This window comes from Accipiter gentilis, chromosome 9 (assembly GCF_929443795.1).
Source record: "Accipiter gentilis chromosome 9, bAccGen1.1, whole genome shotgun sequence".
Lineage (NCBI taxonomy): Eukaryota > Metazoa > Chordata > Aves > Accipitriformes > Accipitridae > Astur > Astur gentilis.
The window spans coordinates 39,722,009-39,748,254 of record NC_064888.1 but is presented as its reverse complement, the minus strand read 5'-3'; the positions used below and the strand labels follow the sequence as shown (position 1 = coordinate 39,748,254).

General features: G+C 41.0%; 1 protein-coding gene across 1 annotated transcript in view; it reads left to right on the top strand.

Moving 5' to 3' along the window:
* Positions 1-26,246, top strand: part of CPXM2 (carboxypeptidase X, M14 family member 2) — a 79,826-nt gene that overhangs the window by 13,875 nt on the left and 39,705 nt on the right. The window contains exons 2-3 of the mRNA XM_049811212.1: positions 11,826-11,935; positions 18,928-19,067. Coding sequence (XP_049667169.1) covers positions 11,826-11,935; positions 18,928-19,067 — 250 coding nt within the window. The remainder of the gene's footprint in view (positions 1-11,825; positions 11,936-18,927; positions 19,068-26,246) is intronic.

The following is a 26,246-nucleotide window of genomic DNA, read 5'->3' as shown; positions in this document are numbered from 1 at the left end:
AGATTTAATTGTTTCTTGAAGTTTTACTTCCTGTTGCTTTGATTTCTTAAATACTCTGCTCTCAGGGTGCTTCTCAAGGGTGCAGCAGCTTGGACGTAGGGTGCTTTAAAGGAAAGAAGAAAGCTCTGTTATATGAGTTCCTAAATCTTTTGCTTTTCAGAACTTCTGGGTATATCCGAAAAACCTCTGGTTATTTTCTGTGTGCACTTGGCCAATTTTTCATCCCTTTGCTGAAACAGTTTTCCACCGTTGGGACTTTAAACGTATTAGCCACTTCTGACGTTTTAGTACTGGTTTAGAGCTGTGCTTGAATCAACCATGCAATTAAAGAAACAAGTTCATCCAAAAGAATAATTGAGAAGCAAACAAACCAACTAAACTTATTTTTTTCCTCTGCTGTGCTCTAGAAAATACAAACGGATTCCTTTTTCAGGGTTAGAAAGGAGCACAAAGTTTGAGTTCAGGTTAATTGTAACCACACAACTTTCTTCTGAAACTATTGTCTGAGCAATAGCTCCAGGCACTACGGTGACTTCTATGCTTTACGAGAAGTGTTTGTTTTTATTCATTCCTCTTATTATTTCATATGAAATAATAACAACAGATGTGACATTAGGGGGGAAAAAAAAAGTATAAATGTCTAAACTCACTGCTAGAGCAGACACACCAGTTCTCCATAAAACTGAGACTTACACTTTATAAAAGGTTTTAAAACCAAGTTGGATTGATTTTAGGTATTTCCTGTCCCAGGCTCTCTATATAGGTCGAGTATTTAGCCCAGATGTGCAACCTGGAGGAGGGCTGGGCAGCAAGTGAGACCAGGCTGTGCAGGGTAACGACTCATAAATAAACTCTGAGGCTTTAACAGTCGCTCCCACCTCCTTAGTGATCCTTCCTCGTAGTGGGCAGCACATTTACTGCTGCTAGAGGAGCAGGGATATTAATTTCAAGGGTTTATAAGCAGAGCTGGGTTCTGGGGTGTGACAGTTGGCTTGGCAATCGCTGCTGAAGTGGTCAGCCCGCCTTTGAGGGTCTCCTTGCTTGTGGACGGAGGCGTGTTTGCAACTGTGTGTTTGTCTACGTGCAGAGGAGGCAAATTTTAATGTCCCTTCTAATTAGTAGCATATTCTTTGGGAATATTTAAAATTGACAAGGCTTGGTTTTTCACAAACCAGGAGGGGAGGAATGACTCTTGGAAAGATGATTCTGCACTATTCACCTAGGTCTCATTGCAGATACAGACTACTTCTATTCTGCATTCTGTTGGTAAATGCGTATTTTTAGTTTTAATCATGAAAACATGAAAGATGACATTTCAACTCACAGCTAAGTTGATTAATGACTGCCTGCTGCCTAAAGGCATAGCTCATACTGCTTCATCATGCTGGCTCTGAAGTTCTCTGGCTCCCATCAAGAGCTAAGTCAGAAAGTTAAACTGGTAGAACACAGCCTACTACGAAACCCCAAACTAAATAGCAAAGTGATTGTATCTTCATCCCTGATTTACTTGTGTTAGGCTTTGGACTGCTTCATCAAAGGAAGTTAACGCATCTGTTTCAGTATCATTTTCAGCACATTTTCCAGCCTACAGAAAAGTAAAAGAAATATAGTTTGGTCTATGCTAGAGCTTAACTTGCTTAAAAGTTGAATAATGTTAAGTAGTACTGATGTTAATGTTAAGTAAGTGGCTGATTTCAGTCTTTCTCAGGAGCAGAGGTAACTATAGTAGTGGCAATAAAATTTAATGGCTCGTCACTACTAATGAGACCTCCTTTACAATCTCTCAAGTTTTTCCTGCTCTATACGTGTGGGCTTCATGTGTATGCTAGGGAGAGTTGGAAGGTGAAAACTGGGTGATATCATATTAGTGCCACATATTTCAGTGAAATTAGGTGGTTTTAGAGAACTGCTGAAGCTGTTGACATGTATTTCACTGCTAGATCTACTATAGCCCCAGGTGTGCAATTCTGATCCTGATGATGGAGCATATACAGCACTTTACTACGTCCTCCTGCTTGGACACTTCTCTTTTGCTGCCTGGGATCCCTGGTTTGCCCCAAAAGCATGGCTCTGCTGCAAAATCCTTAAAGCTGGCAGAATTCTTGGTAGATGTGTATTTCCAGGGCCTGAAGTGAGGGACATTTTCCAGGTTATTTACGTTTAAGGAATTTCCTGACTATGCTGTCGCTGTGTACAACTGATAGTGAACGTGCTATACCTGACTATGGTTATATTCTGTATAAAGTTGCTACTACAGCTTTCATAGAGGAGGAGGAAAAGAATTACAGCATAAGCCAATTTTATACTCGTACAACTGTTTTTATGCAGTTGTACTATTTTTGGTAAAATACACTCAAATGTAATTATTAAAGTGGTTAAAATTCAGCACTTTTAAGGTGTCTCATTTATTAAGCCAGGGTTGTATCTTAAGACGGTAGCTATTTTCTGTCTTGATTTTGTACTTGTTAATGGTATTCCAAGTTTCAGTGTGTATTTTTAATGGCCACAATTAATGTTCTTATTGTAGAATCTTTGGCATTGCAGTATACCTCAGTGAGTTGATATTTTAAGCTACTTCTGGCATGAAGACATTGGACAGATATGCGTTTTTAATGGTAATTTTAGTCCTATACCCAGCTATTGTGCGAGCGGTCTGTCTCAGTTCTTTTCTCCATTGTTTGGCTAAGTCTGTTTGTTTGGCTCTGGAAAAAAAAAGATGGTTCTCATTTTTGATGGCTGTACTCAGTTTTGTGGCTTTAGCTGGAATTACAGAAAGTCTTCATTCTGTGCTTCAGAAAAATATCAGAGGAGACATTTTAAAATTAATAGCAAAGAATTCAGCCTTAGTCAAAGCTCATAATAAAAAGTTAAGAATTGATATGATTTTTTCAGGCTGTAGTTTTTTTGGCCATTAAAGGTAATAACATGTCTTTTTCAGAGCGACTGAATACACATATTCTTTTGCAGAGAAAGTAGAGGACTTGTCAGGTTTGGATGAGAGGGTACCTAGTATCACGAGCATCTGGAAACCTTTCCTGGGGCTAGGCCTGCAGTGATACTTAATGCCACCATATTCCGATGGTCTGCACTGTACACGGCTTGTTCTCACATCATTTCTTTTGTTAATGGCCATGAGCAGGTTTGCAATGATTCCCACCTTCGTCCTTTCCCGTGTCAGGTCAGCGGGGTGATGTTCCCGTGGGCAGCGAAGCAGATACTCTGGGGTGCCTGCCCTCACCTCCCTTTCCTCTGCCTTTTTCTTCTCCTAAAGAGACACGGGGAAAGAGAGATAAAACCAGTTTAAGACATGCTATGGACAGCATTTCCACACCTACCCGCCTCTCCACCTGGAGGAGGCTGCTGCCTGCCAGGCATCTATGGCTACGGTTGCTTCTTCCCCCTGAGCAGAAGAACCACAGGCAGCAAGGAACGGAGCCAGGAGAAAAAAATGGGAAATGCTTCTTGTGCCCAAGCGTGCCGACTTTGTGCACGTGGGATCGGGCTCCTGCGTTGTCCACGTCATAAATCACGTCATCTCCTAGGCAGGTTGTACGATGGCAGCAGTAGGCAGCTCGGGGAATGTGTATGGTATCTGGAGTTTAGTTTGGTCTCTTGAGTCTGAAAGCTTGGCCAGAAAACTCCCAGAGAACAGGCTTTCTGGAAATTCCTGCTTCCAGCTATGCCAGGAATAACAGAAGCTCTTCCTGCGAAATGTGCTGGTTTGTTGCATCTAGAACCAGCCACAACCTGGGTTTGTGAGGGAGCAAAAATGTGAAAAGTAATGAAAGGGGGAAAAAAGCGTACTTTCTGAAACTCAGAAATGTTTTGTTTCATGTCAGACCTGACCTAGAGGATCAAGATAATTCTTAAGTTATTCTTTATTTGCCTCTAATTGCTGAATCTTCCCTCAACCTTGGAAGCAGCAGAAGAGACACTTTTACCCTTGCATAGACTCTGTACCCTGCAATTTTTCAAGTAACTGGTGGGTCCAATCCTGCCAGCTGGCGCAGAGTGTTTAGGTGGCATAAAGAAAGCGTGGAAGTGTTCGGTGTCTTTGCACCACGGGAGGGCTCTGTGTGTCACCAGTGTCAGATATAGTAAGGACGCAGCTTTGGTGGCCTTGGGACTGTCTCAGGGCTTTCGCTCTTGCCTCTGGCTCCAGTGGACACCTTCCCTGTCCGGGACCGGCCTTGTGCCATCAAGCCGGAGCTATTTGCAACCTCTCTGTAACTACCTCCTTTCCTAGAGAGCTGGTTCAAGCATGGGCAGTGCGGGACACATGAAGGACCATTGCAGCAAATCCTCTACTGGGGCTCCTGGCAGGGAAAAGAGAGAGTTTATCTGGAGGACAAAGCGGTGCCTAGTGAGCAAGCTAGGATTAAAAAGCACCTTCCTCCCTGCCAGGCTAAGAGGTTGTCAAAACACAGAGGCAGAAGATGGTTGCGGAGAAGAGGCGTATCGGATCGTCAGAAGCCGCTCTGAGATATCAGATGGGTAAGATTTGTGGGAGCCTCACTCAGGCTTCGCCTTTACCTAGAGCCCATGAAAATACTGCTTCTCATTTAAGGAGGCTTTGGGTCAGAGCTCTGACAGACCTGGGCTCAAGTCTTTGTGCCTTTTTTTTGTTGTTTTTATCTTCAACAGCAACCATAAGGATAAGTGTATGTTGCAGCGCTGTGAGAAATATTGCCCTTTCCTTCCGAGAGAACTCCCCGATGTCCGAAACCCCCATGCAGTATTTGTGGCTTGTCCTAGAAAAATATACAGCTTTGATGCAACATTAGAGAACAATTAATGTTGTCTTAGGATAGAAAATTTTGGCATCTATTTAATCTTTTATTTGATATTTGATCTGGGACTATAATTCAGTATTTTAACTTCTATATAGGGGATTTGTTGTAAGTGCACATTGATTGCTTTGTTCTTTTAGTGCCCTGGGAATGGGTTTATAAGAAAAAGCAAATAAAAGCAGACTGTGTGTGCTTGAAGAACCTTCATCTGCCTGTACTGCTTCAATTAATCTGAGGTGCATGGGGGCTGGTGGCCTGAATTTAGGCCAGAAAAGAAACCAGTGGTTTTATTGCTAGCAACACTTTGGACTTGAACAAATTCAAAAAACTGCTCAGACTGCAAGCCACGGATGTGTTTTCAGGGATAAGCTGAGCCATACCAAGTATAGAGTGTGACTCATGAACATGTGTGGAAATTTCACACTTCCACGATCATATCGTCAAAACAGCAAAATTTAGCTAGACCATGTTCCCCCCACAAATGTCCTAAGACCGTAAATATAACAAATCATTTAGAAAATGGAGAACCTTGTTCTGTTTAATTCAGCCCCTACAAAGGCTGTCCATCACAGAAAAGCAATCAAAAGATATTTTCAACAAGTAGCAGGTGAGCAGAAATGTGGGTTTACTGTTATTTCACCTTTCAGGTGCACTGCAGTGTTAAAATACTTTGCACACCTGTGACCTCAGTATTACTTGAGACACAGGAATTAGACTGCCAGAGTTTCCATTGAAAGCTTCTGCTGTTAGAAGATGAATTATCAAGCACACTTTTCATAGGAAAAGCTCTAAAGTTAGCTCTTAGGGTAAAAATCATTATATTGACCTCATTAAGAATTTTTGTCCAAGACCGTAAAGATCTAAGAATAGTATGATTAGTAGAACAAGCGTTAAAGTCTTCATCCGCTAAAATACATGCTTAATTGTGTGTTTAACTTACTTATATCAGTAGCTTCACAGATCTGCATCTTCTTTGTTAACTATATGTTTAAGTGCTTCGCTTAACTAAGGCCTAAATTCTGCATCTACCCTGGGACGGCCTGGAAAAAGAAACAGGGAATCAAAACCTAAAACTAAGTCTTTCTTATTACATGGGATTTTGCCATGAGATACCTGACCATACTGTGTTGCCACGATGTGTGTTGAGTCCCCAGAGAACAAAGCGTCCAGAGAAGGGACAAGTCTATAGCCAAGTCTGATTGGCAAATGGGGATACAGAAAGAAGAAACTGGTATTAATTACAGTGATAGGTTGTTACTAGAAATAGAAATAGCATCCTAGAGCACATCGTGCTGGCACCATATCTGCTTTTCTTCCAACAGTGACACATCATCTCTGTCGCTGCGGGTGCCTACGGGGCACTGTCATCCCCCAACTTGGGCAAACTCTGGCCACACCAAGGCCAAGATGTGCAACGTGGTTTTGACCCTCTAAACCAACCAGCAGCATTTTTAAAGATACTTCAGCGTCCGTTGCTGCTGCTGAATGCAGTGATAACTTGGGATGTGCTGCATTACTGAAAACCACACTGGCAATGTATGTTTTGATGGAAAATGCACGACTTAAAGAAATCAGTTACAGTGGAAGGGTGATGAGGTCTTCCAATTTATCACAGTGATGTTCTTCTGTTGACCTTGGTGCTGCACGCTCAAGCCCCAAATGCAAAGCTACAGATACCAACAGCAACAAAAAATCCTGGCACTAAAACCATTCTTTGCATAAGGAAAATTCTGTGTTAACTCACCATCAGCACTGCCTTGACCTCACCCTTGTCTTCTCTGAACTTCTGTATCTCTGTAGCGTAACATCCTTTCTCCCCAAACAATATGTTCAAAGTGCAAGGGGATTCTTACGTATTTTAAAATGACAAAGCTCCTGGAGCTAAAACACCTGTAGAATCACAAAAAATAAATAGTCAGAGTACGTTCTGCCTCTAAATGTCAAGGAGACTGTCAGACTGCACAAGGCTGATATTTCTCCATTTCTAGATCTGAGCAGCCCTGTGCATGAGGCGTTAGACAAGCACAGACTTGCAGGAATTGAAAAGAATTATAGGTATGTCTCTTAGAAATATAAATGAAGAGGAAACACGATGTTTCTTTTTTGCTTTCCATTTGAAAAACTGAACATATTTCTAAATTGATGGAAAATATTCTTCAAATAAAACAATCTTTTGTCTGCTGTGCCTCTGAAAGAACAGTACAGAATGATTTCCTAAATGCATCCTTATTAGATACAAGAGCTATAAAGACAAACTGCTTATCTGACAATCTTTATTTAGGCCAGAAGAAAATAAATGAATAATTTAGACAATAAAGATGAACGTAAGTATTTTCCTTGCCCTGCTCATACCTATATCTTCTCCTCATGGAATTAATATGTTTCTAAGAATGCCTGCTAGTACAGTTTTATCATAAAGAATAGTTAATGTTGCAGCAGTGCAGCTGTAATTATACTGCAGGTGTAAAGACAACCAAGCTGGCTCTGCAGAAGTTGGTTTTTTTGACCACATTTTCAGTGAAAGATGCTGCATCAGTAGGGCACAACCATCATGAGGCTGAAATGGCTTTCAAACTTGGTCTAATATCCTTGCACAGAGCCACGGTGAGATTGCAAGTTGAGTTGGTGGTGGCTGGAGAAGGGAGCTCTTTCAGGTAGTGCTCTCAGTAAAGGCAAGCCCTAAATTATAACTGGTAAATTCAGATCTCAAGAGATGAGGTTGTGACTGAAGTAATTCTCAAGCGTTTCCCCCCTCCTGACTTCAAGGGACAGGTGATTGCTAACGGTGTCGGAGTATCAGAAATCCCTTGCTGCCCTTAGCTGGGATGCAATCATCTGTCTGGCATAATTGAAACTAATGGACACTGAGATATAGCCATTTAACATAGCTAATAGGAAAGCTATTTCGAAATGGAAACCTCACAAGAAATCTGTTCAAGATACAAATGTTATTAAGTCTGAATCTGAGTCCCATCTCTTTTTAGGTCTTGGAATTAATTAATTTGATCCAGACATCTTATTAATGGCTTGTTTCTAAAGTGAATACCTATTCAACATTGCAAATCGCACATGAAATCATGGCTGGATATGGGCCAGGAGGAGAGAAATGTCCGTAACTCAGCCTCTTCCCTGCACCTACAAGCTTAATGCTTGCTTTTTGGTTGTTCTAAAACATAAATACTCTAGCTGCATTTTGTTAGTAAGTTGTTATGTACATAGTAGGTGGTTTTAAATGTCTTTTGAAGCTATAGTTGAATTTCCTGTATTTTATAATGATTACTTTTTCAACCAGTTAAAGAAATGACCAGATAACTAGGTCATTTCCAGTTGAATCTATAAGGTATGAACTGCTCTGATTATTCATGCTACCCAATTTCTGTAGCTTCTGCCAATGTTTTTCAAACTAGCATGGAGAATACAAAATCATTAAGACAGTCTTATTGATTGTGTAGCAATTTTCATTGTTATATGGAAGATTTCTTAAAGTTAAATAAAATATACTAAAGCAATACTTTAAAAGTACTGTCTTTATGAATGCCATAAATCAGTTTCTTTTCCTGTATATTCTTCAAAAATAGGTTGTCCTGGTTATCTCTAGTAGCTTTAAGAAGCAGGGGGGACACACACCAACAAAATAATTTAGCTAAAATTAAAAGCACTGATCTGACTCAGGTTTTGTTGGGTTTTTTTCAGTAGTGAATTGGCAACTTTAGGTGGATTGTATTGCATTATAATGAGTAACTTGGAGTTAATCAGATGAAGCCATACTGAAAAATTTGCCCCGACCATCTCTGTACATTACAGACTGATGTTTTGGTCTAATATGCTCCTCTCTTCATCCCTTTATTCACACTGGAATTCATGTGCATGTGGAAAAAATTAATATTCCTAAAATGTTAGTAGTCAAATATTATGGCTATAAATAGAAGACATAATTTCATTTAAAAGCAAAATCAAAGGTCTTCTCTTGTGGAAGACAGCACAAATTCCATACATCAAAGCTACTGCAAACAATAGGCTTGATGACTCCAAGAATATCACCACCGTGCAGAGCTGCACAGACGGAAACATCTAAAGGTCAATGGTCTTTTATGGAGAATCCTGCTGCTCTGATCCCGGTTTGGGATGGTCACTGGAGAAAGAGGGGCCAACTGTGAAGGAATGCTTTCCACTAATTTTCAGTCAAGTATTGGAGCAAAAGACTTGATTTTTCTTACCAAGTTAGAAGAAAAATTCTATACGTGATTTGGTAAGTTAGTTAGTGAAGTCACAGCTTAAAGTCTAGTTCACGGCCAGAGAAAGCAAGTTAGCTGTTCTCCTACTAATTTATATAAATAACAGTAAAAAATAAATTCCTGCATACTATTGAATTGATGGTAAAGATCCTAAAGATTTCACTTGAAATACCGTAAAGCTTGAGCACACTGAGAAAGGACAACATACTGGTAACAACGCATTGCCCAGTTTTCATCAAAGGTATCTGTACTGCATATCACAGATAGCTTCTGCCTGCTCTGAGAGCCTAATCCTGCTTTCACTGAAAACTCCTGTTAAATTGAGCATTTCGCAATAATGGCCTGTTAATCTGATGAGTTCACAGACAATACAAATAATTCATCCTTGGAAAACAAAGAGCAGTTAGGCACGTTTGAGATCCGTACGATCATTTTTGAGTCTTATTAGGCTTCAGTTTCTCTAGAAACAGAGGAAATACACGCAAATATATGCAGGGGATTTTTTCAGCCTGTAAATACCCATCTTGCAGTCTAAGAAAGCCTCCCTGAAATCCACAGGCAACCCCAAAACAGGGCAGTTTTATAGTAAATCGGTCAGTCCAAATAAATTTCAGTCCGAATAAAACCAAACCCGCTTCTCGTACATACGCTGGCAGGTCTGTGTCACTCCAGGTAACTTCAGCGAGGTCTACCAGGCAGCTGCCAGGCTCATCTGAGTATAGAAAAGCAGCTTGCTTTTATTTTCAGCTCAGGCCTGGCACGGGTACTTCTGGGAAGCTTTGGAGAGCCTGGGAACGGTGAGACTGTTCACACAGCAAAATATACCGAAGTGCAAAAAAGTTTACAGGATTACACCGTGAGATTGATTTCCAAACCTGTCCTGAGGACTGAAGTTGTTGAAGAAAGGCAGGCAGTTCCCAGCTATATAATTTACTCCCAGTAGAGAGCTGTCAGAGCCTGAGACTTCTTCCATTCCGAGTATGATGAAAGATGAAACGCTCTATAAGGAAATGCAATTAAAACAATCAGCCAATGAAACAAAAATCCTCTGAGCTATTCCTTCCTCTGGCTTTCCATATACATCCTGACTCTTCTCTGTTTTGGATAATTAGATTGAAAGCTCTTCGAAACGAGGAACTGTCTACATTTTGTCTCTTGTGTAAGGCCATGATCACTGTTGGTGCTTTAGAAAATATTTTAATATTTAGCATTTGTCCTTACTGCCTCTGATGGAGACATTTGGCCCTGGATTTGTGAGAGAACTTTCTTAAGGCTGAACAAAGAAATAGAAGCATGAATTGACAGCACGTAACGTTTTTCCTGAGGGATTTTAGGTTGTTATGAGCGAAGGAGAAGCATAGGAAATCTCATACATTTTGCTAGTTTGTGCACAGTAATGCAAAACTACACCTGAAAGTTAGAGACGGCCAGGATGCGATTCTCAGGTACGTCCCCTCGTGCCAATTTGGTGAATGATTAAAAATATAAATGTAAGCGGGAGACAGGTATAGAGCATGAGAGCGAGCTCGCTCTTTGACGACTCTCCAGCAGCTGTGGCACAAGCGAGATGGCGATCCCAGGTGTCGGGCAGGCGGGAGGAGGGATGCTCTGGGGACGGGACGGGTGGCCTGGGGATTGGGAATGGGGTCTGGGCTCCATGACTGGTGCTCAGCTCCTGCCTCTGTCCCAGCCCCTTGTGCAAGTTACAGCAAACATCCCATGCTCGACTGCGGCAAATATCTGTCCTCTATCCAAACCCAGAAGCGATATGGCCACGGCAGTGCAAAACCGAGTCTAACCTTACAAGTACCCGGTCGAAATAATTAAGGATGACACTTCTTTCCACCTCTGCCCCACGCAGGCTTTCCAATTCCAGCTGGCGCTGACTTCAGGGTCCCTAAAGTGTGCTCTGTTGTACAATTTGGGTGCTCCCAAACTGTTCCCCTGTGCTTTTGTTCACCTCCTGTGAAACTGAGAGTGGGTCTTCCCCACCCCACCGTGATATTTTGAGGACAAATACGCTAAGCATTGCGAGGCACTTAAATACTGTGGTGGCTGGGATCATTTTAGAGCAGAATATTTTTCTGATAATCACGAAGTAGACTCTTTCCAACGTCTTATCTTCCAAAGCCAGAGCTCCAGGCTGTAGTTTGCCGCATTGCTGGCTAGCTGCTAAAGTAATGGCATCTGCTTTTCTTTCTTCAAGGCACAATTTGGAGCTTAGAGACACGGCCCCTTGTTTCAAAATTGCCCTCTTTGTGTTTAGTCATTACCTCCGCAGAGCTCTGCCGTCCGCCCTCCCAGCCCTCTGTAACAGATGCTATTGTGCAACGTGAGGGACTGTGATTGAAGTTTCCAGAACAGATTTTAATTAGAAACATAACTTCATACAGTAGCTTGGAATGAGCACAGGGCGGGGGAAATCAAAACAAGAAATGAAAAAGAAAATGCCAAAAAGAGAGAAGAATAAAAGGCCATTTTACTGGCATTTTGTACTGAAAAGCACTTGACAGGAAATACTGTGCATATCCACGAAAAGCTGAAGCATATAGCAAGCAGTAATAACTAGCTGAGGCCCTCAAAAAGCCAGATCCTCAGCTGGTGTAAATCAGTATTGCTTCACTGATTTTATGAGAGCTGCCATTTCTCATTGACTTCAGCGGTGCTGTGCTCATTTACACCAGCTGAGGACCCCAGCCAGTTTGGCACAACTGAAATCCAGAAACGTTGAATACTTGTTTGTTTTGTGTTGTTATTTTGGGTTTTTTAATTAAATTTTAATCAATCTTTTGTTTTGTAGATTGTCCTCCACTTGGTCTAGAGACATTAAAAATTACCGATTTCCAGCTCCATGCCTCTACAGCAAAGCGGTATGGCCTTGGGGCCCACAGAGGAAGGCTTAATATTCAGGTAACATCAATTTTTCTCCTAAGTGGGAGAATGGCTTAAGGTTGTACTGTTGTATCAGGAGAACCAATGGATGGTTATCGGTTCTGACTACTTTGTCAGCTCATGTAATTCAAATGAAGGGGAAACACTGGAATTAGAGAAGTGACTAAGGTTGATGGATAACCTTTGGATTCATGGGGCGGAGTTAGAAAAAAATTCCAAACTTAGTGTGCTGAGGGTGCAAATCCAACCAGACCTCTATGAGCAAGGAAAGGTGGAGGCGGCCCAGAACTGCAGGAAATCGTCCCAGCTCTCTTAATCATCAGCCTGGAAGGAAGCTCACACAGCGAGTTGCTTTTTTTGTTGTTTGCCTGTAGTTAATGACAATGGTTAATTGGAAGTGTGGTTTCAAGTGAAGCTCTTGCCCTAAGGCAGTTTTTCAGAGGCAGCGATTAGACTACCAAAAAATGCTTCAATTCAGAAGTCGCTAGCATACAATCTGGTTTAGCTTCTTTAATTAATATTCAAGGTGTGCTTAGGTGCTTTGCAGGACCAAATTCTGTTTTCCCATTTCTGGTGTTTCTGTTTTCCCCTTAGTGCTGCTTTCTGAACTACAGTCTCTTCCAGTGTAAAAATGTTACTTTTGTATAATAAATGCAACACTTAAAACTAAAAGTCATAAACAGGATACTAGCACCCAGTCAACAGTGAAAAATCTCCACAGATTATTTAATTTATTAGTTACCTTTTATTATTAGACCCTCCATTAGATATTTTTTTTTTTCCTCCAGCTGAAGGGGTTTGCTAGTTAATGAACAGACTGGGACTAGGAAGGATGAGGTCTAATTAGCAGTGCAATTTCACATGGTGCCCATTGCAGTGTAATAGTGGGCAGCTGCTGGGAGGAGGGACCGCTCCTGGTTAAAATCCCACTGTGGCAGCATCCCTCTTTGCTGTAGCTTTTTCTGGTGCCTCTCTACAAAAAGCTCTGTGGGTTTCTTGGGGGGGGGGCAGGCAGTTCCCCCCCCCCTTTTTGTTGGTGGGTGGATTTTTTTTTTCCATTATTTGTTTTAATGGATTAATGTTGGTCAGAAAGCTCGGTAAACAACTTTGCTATGCAGCCCCACAAACGGCAGAGCTGGCTGGAGGTGAGTGGCCGGAGACCAGCACGGAGGCAGGAACGGGCTCGTCCTTTCCAAGCCAATGTGCAGGTACAGCAGGTTGGGCACAGTGTGAGGTCTCATCTGCAGTCTTCATAATTAATTTCTTTTGAGATCAGAGTGATTTTGCTTCTTTGTTTCATATTCTTTGTCAGGGAAAAAAAAAAGCTCTCATGAATACAAAAATAGTGTGCAGATGGTATTCAGATGGGTTCTATAGGAATGTTTAATTATTTTATTACAGTTTTGTTTATGTAGTGGCATAAGACCAAGGACTGTGAGACAAGCCTCTGAGTTCTCTGTTGGTTGTGGGTCCTCGTTTTTCAGGCTGGTGTTAAAGTCCAATTTATTTAAACACAGGAACGACCATACCGGTTTAGACCGGGAGTCCGTCTGGTTCGGTGTCACATCAGCACCAGTAACGCTGCATTAAAATAAACAGAGAAGTGCAAGAGTCTTACCTATGGATGACGTTTCCCCTAAATGTCATCCAGACCCTCCAGCAGAAGCCAAGGGGACAGTCTTTTTTTGCTGGGAAGCATGCAGAAGCGAGGTACCACTCGGCTCTTCCTTCCCAAAAGCTCCCGGGTTCGGATTAGACCAAGTGTGTTTCTTTTGGTGTCCCACGAACCAGGACCTTAGAGCTGGTGCTTCTCCCATCCTACCTTCTCCTGCTGGGTACCAACCATGCCTGGGCCCTGCTGGTTATAACTGTATGGCTTCTTGCCCATTCTGTGGCAGTGTTTTCTTTCTTTTTTTTTTTTTTTTTTTTTTTTTTTTTTTTTGTGGGAATAAGCCCTCCCTGGAGTGCTGCGCAGAGCCTCGGGTGAAAGGACCTTCTGCCCAGGGCAAATGGGGTTTTTGCTCTTCTCTGTTCAGAAGATGGGGCTTTTCTTCCTGTGAACAAAGGCTTCACGATGTCACGCTTCTGCTTGATTCAGATTTTCACCTTGTTGTTTTCCTGAGCTGTATGAATTCTGCATGGGTTGATTCTCCTTATCACCCAAAAGCTGCTTTTGCTTTTTTCTCATACAGCGACTTACCTGATCCCAGGACCGTGGGAGGCTTCTACACAAATAACCCAACAACACCTGGCTTTCTGCTACACCTTTATCTCTAATAAAGATTCCTAGTTATCCTCAATTCAAAAGCTTTTACCCTTACTGGAAGTGTATACTATAGATAGAGTAATGCCCTCAACCCCTTGACTACCTAGAGTTACCACTGTGACTGGCAGTGTTAAATGTATGGGCTTGCTTTTATTTTTCTTTAGATGCTGTTTCCTTTGGGATTAGTTTAAAATTAATAGCGCTTTAAAATTTTTCAAAGCCACTTAGAATTTGTAGATGTCTTCCCTGTCATTTGAGTTTCAATGCTTAATTTTACTTTGCATTAAGACTTCTAAATTTCGGTAGTATTTAGAAGATTTCTGCTTATAACCAAGAATAGGTACTACAGGGGACTGATGTGTCAGATGGGTAATGAGGTCCCTGGTGATTTCTGCTTGCTGCTCAAAAGGGTGGGTTGCGGCATGCTGGGGAAAGGCAAAAGGCACTGGTATTTAAGTAGCTGTGTCTTCATGCTGACTGCACATGAAGAAAAACCCTTGGCCCAAGTCAGAGAGGCTCCGAGAGGCCTCTGTGCCGCCGAAGTTTTACCGGAGCACTATGCTAAATGTACAGCGATGAGCAATTTTATGGGCTGCTGCCCTTGTGGCACGGTCCGCGTATCACCGTGGTGCCGTCGCACAATATTCATGTGACCGGTGCGTTCCTCCCCGAAATAAGACAAACCCCACTCTCTGCTCAACCTCATCATCTGATGCGAAGTCAGCTGAGAAGCGTAGGGTTCTCCCCAGGTTACTGGCACTACCTCAATTCACAGGGAATTTGCAGAATAATGAAGTTTTTCAAAGGCTTCTGAGGGTTATGGCTTTTTCTGTTTAGATTATTTGAAGTGTATGAAATTATCAGTCAGTGTATGCTTTATTCCAAAGACAGACAGGCTTAGAGGGACTGGATAAACAGATCCTTCTAGGATCTGTTTCTCTTGTGACCTTGCACTGTGTGGGACCTGATTTTGCTCCCAGTCCTGTCTGAACGTGGTGATTAAGCTGGGACCTCCTGAGCGCAGGAGCGATGCCCCGTATATTGGAGACCTAGCCTGCAACTGCGGTAGTGGCACAACCAGTAGTAATTTAACATCATCAGGAAAAATCATAGCCTGAAATAATATTCACTGAGGCATTCTGCCTTCAGGGATGAAAGTCATTAGTATTTGTCACTTGTACAATAATTAGCAGTGGTTAAAACCTGAAATAATTAGTCAAATTATGTTTCTTCCCCTTTCTCATTTTCCTGGTTGGAGAAATCCAAACAACGTGAAGATTAACCAATTAATACAAGCATGTGTATGCAAACAAGCAGGATGTATTGCTTTTTGGTTTTTCAGTTCTTTGTTTCACTAGTTCCTTTTGAAAAGCTCCATTTGAACACAAGCAAAAGACAAAATTATTGGAAGTTCTACTTTCAGCCTGTGTGCTTTAATTCTTCTCTTCTAGCTGTGGTTGCTATAAATACCTGTGATGAGTAACGTGCTTTTTTTTTTCCCTCCCAAAGTTTCTATGGCAAAATAATGTTTGTGATCATCCTGCTGGGAACGGAAAAGAATTTAAGCAGAAATGATTTGATATTAGGTATATTTTTACTGCTGCTCCAGCTGACTTGTGGCAGAAGACTAAAATTTCTTTCTTCATTTGAATACATTTAGGCAGTAATATCTTTCTCCTCATTATAGAATAAGGTTTTGGGAACAGTGGTAATGTGAGCAAGTGTTTATTCTGTCTTGCACATGTCTAACTCAGAAGAGAAACATGAATTAAAATTGGAAGTCATATTATTTGTAAAGGAATCATAACCTCTTGATTTCCCTTCTTAGCTTCTGGGTACATTATAAGCAGTTGACATGTTTTATTTGAATTGCAGTTTTCAACATTCACATTTATAGATAACTTAGGAATGACAGGAAAAAAATGTCCCTTTTCCTAGGTCAAAAAGGTATTTTTTCTTAAGACACTGCATATTGAGAAATAGTTTTGCATTTGGCAACAAGTGAAAATAAGCTGAGTTAGACTTTGAGTTATTCTTGGAAACTCAGTGAAGGAAAAAAGGGTTTGCTTAAGACGTAGTCCTTACTTCCAGTTTTCATTAGCTCCTTCACTCTCCTACTTATGAAGATAATGCAGGTGTTTAAACTGTATAGCTTAAAGTTATGCATGTCATAACTCGAATCCATTATCTCTGTTAAGTCAATGTACAATCTTTAAATTCAAGTAAACATCTTGCTGAGAAAAGGTATCTTGAGCTATATTCTTTGACTGAATATTTAATATAATTGTTCTTGTCTTTCAGGAATGAAAATTTTTCCAAAGAAATTTAATAGCAATTTTAACTACTAAGTATTTGATTGAGATTATAAGGGGTTTTTAATAAAAACAATATTTTGAAGTGCCCATAGGGCAAATTTAAAACTTCAAGCACCTTAAGAAAAAAATACAGACTTGAAGCTTGAAAAAAGAAGTTTTAACATAAATTTATTGGTTCTTTATTCTTTTCCTTCAGAAATATTTCCAATAAGAACTTTTCATTGATTAAACTCCTCTTTCTCAAGTAGTGTTCTGTGCTAGTTATACACAGACACCTGTTTCTTCTTACCTAGTAAAAATATTCTTTTAGCTTCAGAGAAATTTCAGGAAATAAGAGAGCAGGAAAAAGTAGCAGCGTGGTTTCTTTTTTTTTTTTCTGCTCTTTTTGCCCCTATTTAAGGCCACAGTATTTTACGCTGTGTGTAACTATAAGCGTGCCCTTTAGACTCTCCATATTTGATATACGACTTAAACATATGCTTAGCTTTATTTAAGTCTGGTTGAAACCATGGAGACTTGAGCATGTAATTAGGGTTGGGGTATTTTTTTGCAAATAAGCTCTTTCTCTTTTCTGCTTCACTCTCCTCACTGTAATGTGGAGGAGAGGTTTACACCCTGATGAGCATCACTCTCATAGGAAATATCCTCAATCTGAATGAGGACCAAGGATCCCAGCTGAAGCACCGAGAGATAAGGCTACTTGATGTGCAGAAACTGGTGGAATTTCAGCAGTGTGAAAGGGATTAGCATGATGCTGGTTCAAGGTGCTCTGCAGATCTTAACGCTTCCTGGCAAGCATTGGTTTTAAACCCTAAGGCTACTTCAAATTCAGTCTTATTTTAAAATGCATGGAGACCTTCTCTTGAAAAAGGTTATAACTCAGGTCAGTGATCATATTTATATTCTCGTGTTTTCCCATTGTTCAGGTCTCCTTGAAGAATTTATCTTTCATTGTTAATAAGTTTTTCTCTCTATCTTGTACATCAACTTTTATACAAACTTCACTTTACAATATCAGAGTTAATACATAGAAGTAGGTATCTTAATGTAATTTCGGTAGGTGCAGGAAAACAAGTAATTTTTAAGCTGCCCTATCGTAGATTTGAATACTTGAGAAAACGAGAAGTTTTAGGAAGTGAATGTATGTCTATGTATTGCAGCACTTCCCTCAGATGCCACCAGACTCACATTGGGAAAAGGGATTGACAACTGCATCCTCTCTTTGAGTTAGACCCACCCAATGCCCATTTTGGTAGAAATAGTCTGTAAACATAGAGGTAGACAGACCTGTCAATCTCTGCCGTTGTAACCCAGCTGTGACAGTAATATTTGCTAATACTGCAGAGTGGGAAGCTGAGGGATAATTCAGGAAACTTTATTGACAGTTGTGTTCTTGGGTACTTCATTTATGTTTTACGTATACATACGCACCAACTGAAACTATACCACTGAACAGAGTAGCTGTATACCAGAGCTTTCAGATGTGCCTTACAAAGTTTTCCAGACTCTTCATTTATATTTGGGAGATATTTCAGGATATCCATTCTTGGAATTGCATGGATGGCAATGGTGAATCCACATTAAGCACTGATGGAGTATCATAAAAATATATGTAGCCTCAGAAGACCATATGGAAAAGCTTCTGTGCTCTCTATGGCAGTAGCCAGCTCGGTGCCAAATGTTTCCTGGGCTTCAGTAATGAGATAAATACCTGAAGACCTCAGATGCTATGTTTCTTTAAGTGCTATTTCAGATTTATTTGGAATACAGCTTTCTCAAAATACCTTGCAGCTATTTCTTTGAAAACGTTGAGAAGGCTGTTTGTGGTGGTTTTGCCAGCATAAATTGGGATATAGATTGGTACGCAACTTGGGTACTGCTGGGCATTCCTGAATTTTTAACCCTTGACACCCTAGTGATGAAAATAAATAAATCTGGGAGTGAAGATTGGTGGGAAATAGTATTACTGTTCCCATATGCCCTACGCTCTCCTTTGCTGCTTCCCGGGGAAAGGAGATTGCTCCAGCACTGACCATTATTTATATGGGTTGGAGCTGGTTTTTAGGGCTTTCATAACTCTGAAGACCATGTGGATAATCTGTTCTGGATAAAGGCTCTATCAGGCCACAGGCGCAGACAGGTAGACTGAACCGAAGCTCTGTTTATGCTTTCTAACTCTAACTTAAATTTATATGTAATGGTTCTTAGGTTTTAAAGGGACTCTGCAGAATTTCCCTCCCCGCTTCGAGTAAGAAAACATTTTGGTCACTCCATATAGCTGTTGAGAATGGCAGTCTCGGGGGTCTTAAACTGGTGCCAAAGGAGTAGGTGGAATGAATGATGACTTCATGTGTTCTTTTCTTTTTCCCCATGAAAGACCTCCAGTTTCTTGGTTCTGATTTATGAAGATGATTTTGCCTTCTTTTCAGGCAGGTGTTAACGAAAATGATTTCTATGATGGTGCTTGGTGTGCAGGAAGAAATGACCCCTATCAGTGGATTGAAGTAGATGCTCGAAGGCTAACAAAATTCACTGGAGTCATCACACAAGGAAGAAACTCTCTCTGGTCGTAAGTACATGCTTACTTTTCTCCATGAGATTCTGAGCTTTCAGACCAAGGAATTCATGTTGTGTTGTGTTTAGTTTCTTCAAGGAAAAAAAGAAAGAATGGAAATGCTGTGTCACATCGGGTAATTGAACAGAGTAACAGTAAAAGGCAAAGTGATTATCTGTGGCATAAAATACAGGTTTAAGGGTAGCAAACTTCTACAGTCATTATCTACATCTGGCAAAGGAATAGACATGACTCAGATTATATGCCTTTATACTCACCTTGTCAAATTTGTTTCTGTTAAACTTCCTCATTCTTTTCCAATATTTAACCTGATTAGTTTCGATACTAGGGTTTTTAGGTATTAATTTAGAATAACCACTCATCTTTGAGATTTCCTAATACATAGGCAATCACCAAATAATTAGTAAAATTCCAAAACAATGTGATTTTTAAATAAGCAGTTAAACAAATTTTATAGCTATGCTTTTTTTTTTTTTTTTTGCTCTAAAGAGGAATTTATGATATAACCAAAAACTGCAGTTTGTGTTGACCAGTACTGTAGTGTTTGGTAGCAGGTGTGTTGCGCTCAATTTACGGATGCTAGGAAGACTCCATGCAGTTTGAGCCTGCTTGGGAGGCAGTTATTTCCCTATACTGGGAAATAACTGTTTTGCACAGATTTGCGTGCACTCACTTCTTTGACCTGCTTCTGAGTGTAGGTGCCCAGATTGCTCTATAATACAGCCAGTGTGAATGAGGTGAGAATTGTACGAGAGGACTACAGCAATGAGCTGACATAAACAGGAACTGGGGGTCATGTTTGGGTTTTTTCCTGATCTTCACAGTTTTTGTTCAGTCTCTTAATTTCTTGTGAGTCTCCCTCTGTTACAGGAGCAAGTAATCCCACTTGTGCTGCTAGACCTTTTGACCAAGTATGCAGGAGACGCACAGCCCTAGATTCTGGTCAGATCTCTCACTTAAGAAAATGACTGTGCCATATAATAAAAGGCAAACCAGAAAAATACCACTATATCTAAGAAAAAAAAAAATTTCCTTCTATAACTTAATTTTCTGGGTTTTTTTTTCATTTCTCCTAACATTGATGTGGGAGTAGGAGCCTTTTTGGCAATAAGGTTTCTATATTTATTCCACATTGTTCTGTGTTAGGTAGATAATTACTGTAGCAAAGTCTTATTCTTTTCCATATTCATACTCTTGACATTGCTGTTCCTATCAACACCAGTGCTGCACTGCTTCGTCTTGTATTGCTATTTTTAGTTCGGCTCTATTGCGAGTTTACAGCAGGACTTGATGCTCTATTTATAGTTGGTATTCACAGTTGTCTTTTTTTTTTTTTTTTTGGTTTAGTTTTTAAATTACTGAATCTTGCTTTTGCCCTCTTCTCTCCCACCAAAGAACTGGTGAGCAAAACCCTGAGGGTCTCCAGGAAGAGCAGGGTTGGTTCTGGGAGAGCAGGTCCAGGTTCCTCCTGGATTGTTACTCAGATTTGTGGAGAAACAGGCACGTTTCTGCTTTGTAGGAGCAAAGATGGTTTCAACTGGACCACCTGCAGTGGGGGGCAGGCTAACGTCTCCTAGGAAACATGGCCTGTAAGATCAAGTTCTGCCCCTTGGAGGGTCCAGGAGAGTAGGAGAAATTGTCCCAGGAAAGAGCGATCTCCTTACCGACCTCCAGCTTGTGCACCAAGGAGTGCCGTGGAGGTGGCTGTTCTTGTAAGAGCGTGATGGTCTCCTTCTCGCTTGGTGTTTCTTGATACAGCCTTGGCTGGGGGTTGCCTTCCCTGGAGTCCACCTCATCTTCTCTCTCCCCTCATCAGATTGAACAGATAAAATTAGCGTAGTTGATGTTTGTGTGCTCTGCTTCTACATGTGTAAGCCCTTTGGTTTTAAAAACAACTCGGTACTCCCTGAGGTACCAATGTAGATGTTCGTGTTTTCAAAAGAGTTTAGGCTGACGTGTGCAGCCCTCATCTGAGCCAGGAGTGGTGTCCTTGGGTTTCCAGAGTCTCAGTGCTTGGGAACATCATACTCAGGAAGGTGGCAGATGCTGTTTTCTGAATTAATCATGTTGTTGCATCTGAAAGACGACTTTCTCAGTATGACTTTCTACCCCAATTCCTCCAGCAGTCAAGAAAGTGAGAAGAAAAGAAAAATGAAATCCCGGTGTGGAGAAGAGCTACGCAAAGGAAAATTGAATCCAGTAGAGACCCTGAGCTTGGAGCGGGAGTTGCCTTAGGGTAGGATTCGGAGGCACTGGTGGAAGCTTCAGTACATGTGGCAGTCTCAGGAGATACTGACCGTATTGCTCGTGTGTAGTGAATTGCCTTTCGTAAACCAGACCAGGAGAAACAGGCTAGTAGGACTTTTACTGGTGTGGGCAAGTTCTTTTGTGACTGTTTTCTCTAAAGGGCACTAGAAGCAGAAGAGACTCATTAGCTTTTTTTCTCTTATACTTAGCTACTGACTGTGATGGTATCAAAAAAGACTATTTGTGATATGAAAGTTTGTACGAAAAGATGCCATTCTGTTACCTGAGGCACCTTCCCAACTTCATGAAGTTATGTTACAAAAATATAGTGCTTTCGTAACTAATAGAAACATATGTTGGAGAATAAGCTTATTTCAGGTAGGAGAGCCAAAAAACACCCCTCTGATCTGTGTTGTATTAGAAGCAAAAAGCCTGCCAAGCTTGAGAGCCAAGGTAAGATTTTTATTTAAGCCTTGGAGACTTTCCCAGCATTATGTTAAAAGGAAAAAAAAATCAAGATACTAGGATATATGCTAAGTTCACCAATGCTATTATGTGATTGTGATAGTGATAAAGAATCAGAAAGGCAGCCTCTTTTTTTTTTTTTTTTCCTCTTTGTATTGAACAAGAAACTTTAACAAAGTGGAAAAATTTACTTAACTGAAAGTCCTCTCTGAGCTTCTGCCTAGATGAGATTTGTACCTGTCCTGGTCCCTTTAGGTTCCTGCTGCTGACTTAATGAGGACATGTAAAATGATGAGGGAGGGCAGGCAAGGACACCCTGTTGAATCCTGCATCAAATAGCTTTGCCCCTCACTGCAGGGCTGCAACATTTGAGTTATTAGCAGTCTGGCATTTGATTCTGCTGGCATATCTGATGCCATAGCCCGAGCTAGTATTCTGGTGGTGGAAGCCACCCTTTACTCCTTTATAGCAGCACTGGCAACTGCAGTCTGGTATTGCTGATGGCCCACTCCGCCCAGAGACAGTCTATTCACATCAGCCTGGCTTACTGGGTTTTTTTGGAACTTTATAGGCAATGGATGAGTTGAAGGTTACTCTTGACACAATGCAAAGACCACAAAAACGCATGGGGCTGTCACTTTCTGTATGCTGGAAGGAACTGCTTCACCTCAGTTATTCTTCTCCCAATCTCACTTGGGAAGCTGCTATTTCTTGGCTGTCTTCTCCTGTGGGCTGTGGCTCTGTTTGCCTGTCCAGGGCTCTTGTGCTTGAGACACGAGAGCCTTGAGGAAGAGGAGGCCAAGGTGCAGAAACATCATCTTGAAAGCACAGATGACCTGACTAAAGCAAGGAGGAAACCATGCTTGGTTAGTAATGAATACTTAAATTATTTAATAATTTCCTTTTTAAGAAAAAAACACTTCTGAGTCAAACTCTGTGCTCAAACCGCCTGGCTGTGAATTCCACAATAGTCAAATCTTTCAGCTTTTCCTTTTTTCCTCCTGTAAAAAGCAAAAAACAGGCTTTAAACAAAAACTCCTGAATTTGAGGAGCCCTTTTATCAGTCAAAGCAAGCATGTGGACTCGAGGGCTGTTGGTGTTCAGTCACTCTTGGGAAACCTCAAATCATGGCAAAGTGCTCTTTTACCATCGTAAATTGCAAACTCTGCTTAGCTTATCCAGAAGATCTGCAGATGTTGAATTTCACAGGTAAAGTGGGGCCCAGCTGCAAGAACCAGGACTTCTTTTTGATTTTTTTTCACTGAAGTTATCCAAAACTCAGAAATGCCACAAGTGTTGGTTGATACGAATAAAAGCTAACACCTTGAGAGTGGGCAGAGTATCAGTTCCTTTGTAGGAACTGAGAACATATGGAGATCCGTGTCTCTGGGCAGTCACCACACTGTTTCACTAGCAATATCCAGTCGTGGACAGACATCAGTGTTATATCTCTGCAGAGCTGTTTTGTTTGCCTTCTCGGGCTAGAGAAAGTGGTGTGAGTGATGTGACCTTTTAGAAAGGCATGTGATGTGCTCCTCTGAGATATGGATGATGCCATAGCTGAGCTACAAGAGGGTTCATGGCTGAATAGTTGGGGGAGAAATACAGTATGTAATTCTTCACGTTGCTGCCAATACATCTTTCAGTTTTATGAACCAAGTATTTTTAAACAACTATTCGAGACTGGTGAGTGGGACACTGGAAACATCACTGTGGAATTGTGCCATATATTTAAAGCAGTGATGTGATAGTTTAAAATATGCACCCTCTTGACAGAGGGAAAGAAAATATTAATCACTGTTAGCAGTTTGGCAAGAATCTAAAAAACATGGGAAACATGTTTCCCACAACCCAAACTATCTTTTGATAATTCAGCACCATTTTCTGTATCAAGAGAAAACCCAGATGTCTAAATAGGCAGTGTGTCCTGACTAATATAAAGCTTCGGACTGTTTCAATGCAGAGGATGTTTTGATTTTTAGAAGAGGATGCAATGTTTCAGCAAGTAAGATGTATTTGTGACTTTATGCATTTTCTTAAAATTAACCTTTCAACCATGTTAAACTATGCACTATCACTGCATGTCATGAAAAAAACAAAATTGCAACAATAAGAAAGAACATAGATGAAATAATCTGTGTAGAATGCTCAAATTCCAAAGCTAAATTCTGAATTTTTTAGAAAAAAACCCAACTTATTTCCAAGTATGTTGTTGTTGTTAAGACCTTTCAGCCTCATGAAGATTTTTTTAGTTTTATGCAACATATTTGTCTTTAAGAAAAACAAAATGGGGAGATGGCAATTTTCAAGTCTGATTTGGGTAGATGTTAGTCCGCATGGCTTGCAAACCTGCAACAGCACTTAGAAGGTTAGTTGGTTGGAGGAGACAACAAATCAATGGTGTTGCTGGCTGGAAGGAATAATTACAATGACTTAAACATATTGCTTGCTTCTAAACTGACACACTTTTAAACTGGTCAGCTTTGTTCATCACTGTTGAAGCTACATTAAAACTAGAAGTTAGCGTAGACACCATTGCATGCTCCCTACTGTGTCTCTTGTTTGATTTCCTTGTGCTACTCTCCAGGGATAGCAAATAATAAATATCCAGCAGATTTGATTTTGTTTGATCAAGCTTTTGCTAAAGACAAGATATTTAGAATTGAATAGGGCAATAATTCTGCAATTTTTTTTATGGTACACCCCCAGCCTTTTCTGTGTGCAGTGTAGCCCTTCATGATCCCCCAGCATCCCTTTTGACAAACTGTCCTTAGGGAATTGTAGGTCTGTAGCAAGCTGGGTACCTTCCAGAGATACAGTTGAGGATAAATTTAGGTCAGTGCCATTTACTTGCTTCTAATTTTGGTGGTACAGCATTCTGCTCATTCTTTAGTGACAAAATGAATGTGTTGCCTCAAATTTTAATTTATTGCTGTACTCGGTGGCAGCTCCTCAGGAGCTGAGATTTGCTTTTACGGACCGTCTGTATGTGAGGATTGCGAGGTGGTAAACTTCCTTGCTTGCAGGAGGGTAAAAAAATCCTTGCTTCCTCCCCAGTTTATCAGTCATTCATGGTATTATGACCATGGTCTCAGTAGTAAGACTGGCTTCATGAAGAGATAATCATGATGCATACATAATCTTCAGTATTCCAATAATAAGAGTATAAAAATCAGCGATAAACCTTTCAGTGTAACTGCATTAGCATTCGGGACCGTGTAGTGGTTACTCATAGGTATTTGAGTTGTTTCTCCAGCCACCTAAGAAAACAGAATTTTGCACTGTACGCCCTAAGAAGGGGCAAAATACAACAACAGTGCAATGCTGCTTTTGAAAGCAGAGTAGAATAAACTCTAAATCTTGTCCAGCTCACCAGGCCAATAGGCATACTTGGCATTGACTTTCAAAGTGCCTCCTATCCCCACACAGAGGCTGTGAAAACACACCCTGATGAAACTTCAGCAAATTCAATGAAAACGTCTCGCTGTTTTATCCAAATCAAGTAATAAAATAAGCAGCTGTTGTGTACTGACTTGAATTGTTACAGTGCACTAAATCAGTGCAAGCTGTTATTTGTCCTGACTGGGTGACAGGCCTGCAGAGATTATTACAGCTTCCCCAAAGTCAGGCTCTCATAGAGTGAATTGTTCCAGATCCACTGAAATCATATCAAGTATATTGATGTGAGTTACAAAACAACCTGAATTCAATGTAGGAAAAGCTCCCTTGATATATTAATGTCACTAGTTACATATTATACTAGTGTTTATGATGGGGTTTTCTCAATAAGTTCTATTTTCTGTTAACTCTGGCTTGGTGGAGCCATCTCACGGGCTTTCAGCTCTTCAGCACTGAGAGTCAGCCTTTGGCAGCTCCAGCCTCGAGTGCTCTCCATCTAGTTGCTTAACTTCCATCCCTGTGCCTTGTTAATCTTCCACCTCGATTCTTGTGCCCTACGCAGGATTTTGGTACGGCGCTCATCGCTGCTGATGAACGCTCGCCATCCGCTCCCGGTGTTGGGGAGCTGGGTTTGTGACCAGTTCAGATAATCCTGCAGCGGTGGAGTTCTGACAGCACCCCCAGAAACGTATTTGTAGTTTCATAAGTTTGACAAAAATGTCAAAACCGATGATGTTCTGTCGTGGGCATGATTTGTCACGGTGCTCTCGCTCCAGTTACGAGGCTTTTGCCAAAGACTCGCTGTGCAGTGGTGGGAGGGAACAGGTCGCTGAGGTTGTTTAGAAGAGGCAGGAAAGCTTTTTAACCTCCGTGGAAGGGACTACGATGGGCAGTTTGAAACCAAACGTCCTGAAACCTTTAGGAAAAGGCTCCATCAGATGAATACAGGCGTCTGCTGCGACAGATTACTGGCGCTTGATTAATCGCAGCCTTGATTTGTCTATTTTGCATGTGCGTTATGACTTGTTGCGAGGAGAACGATCGCGTGGGGAGTTACCTCGG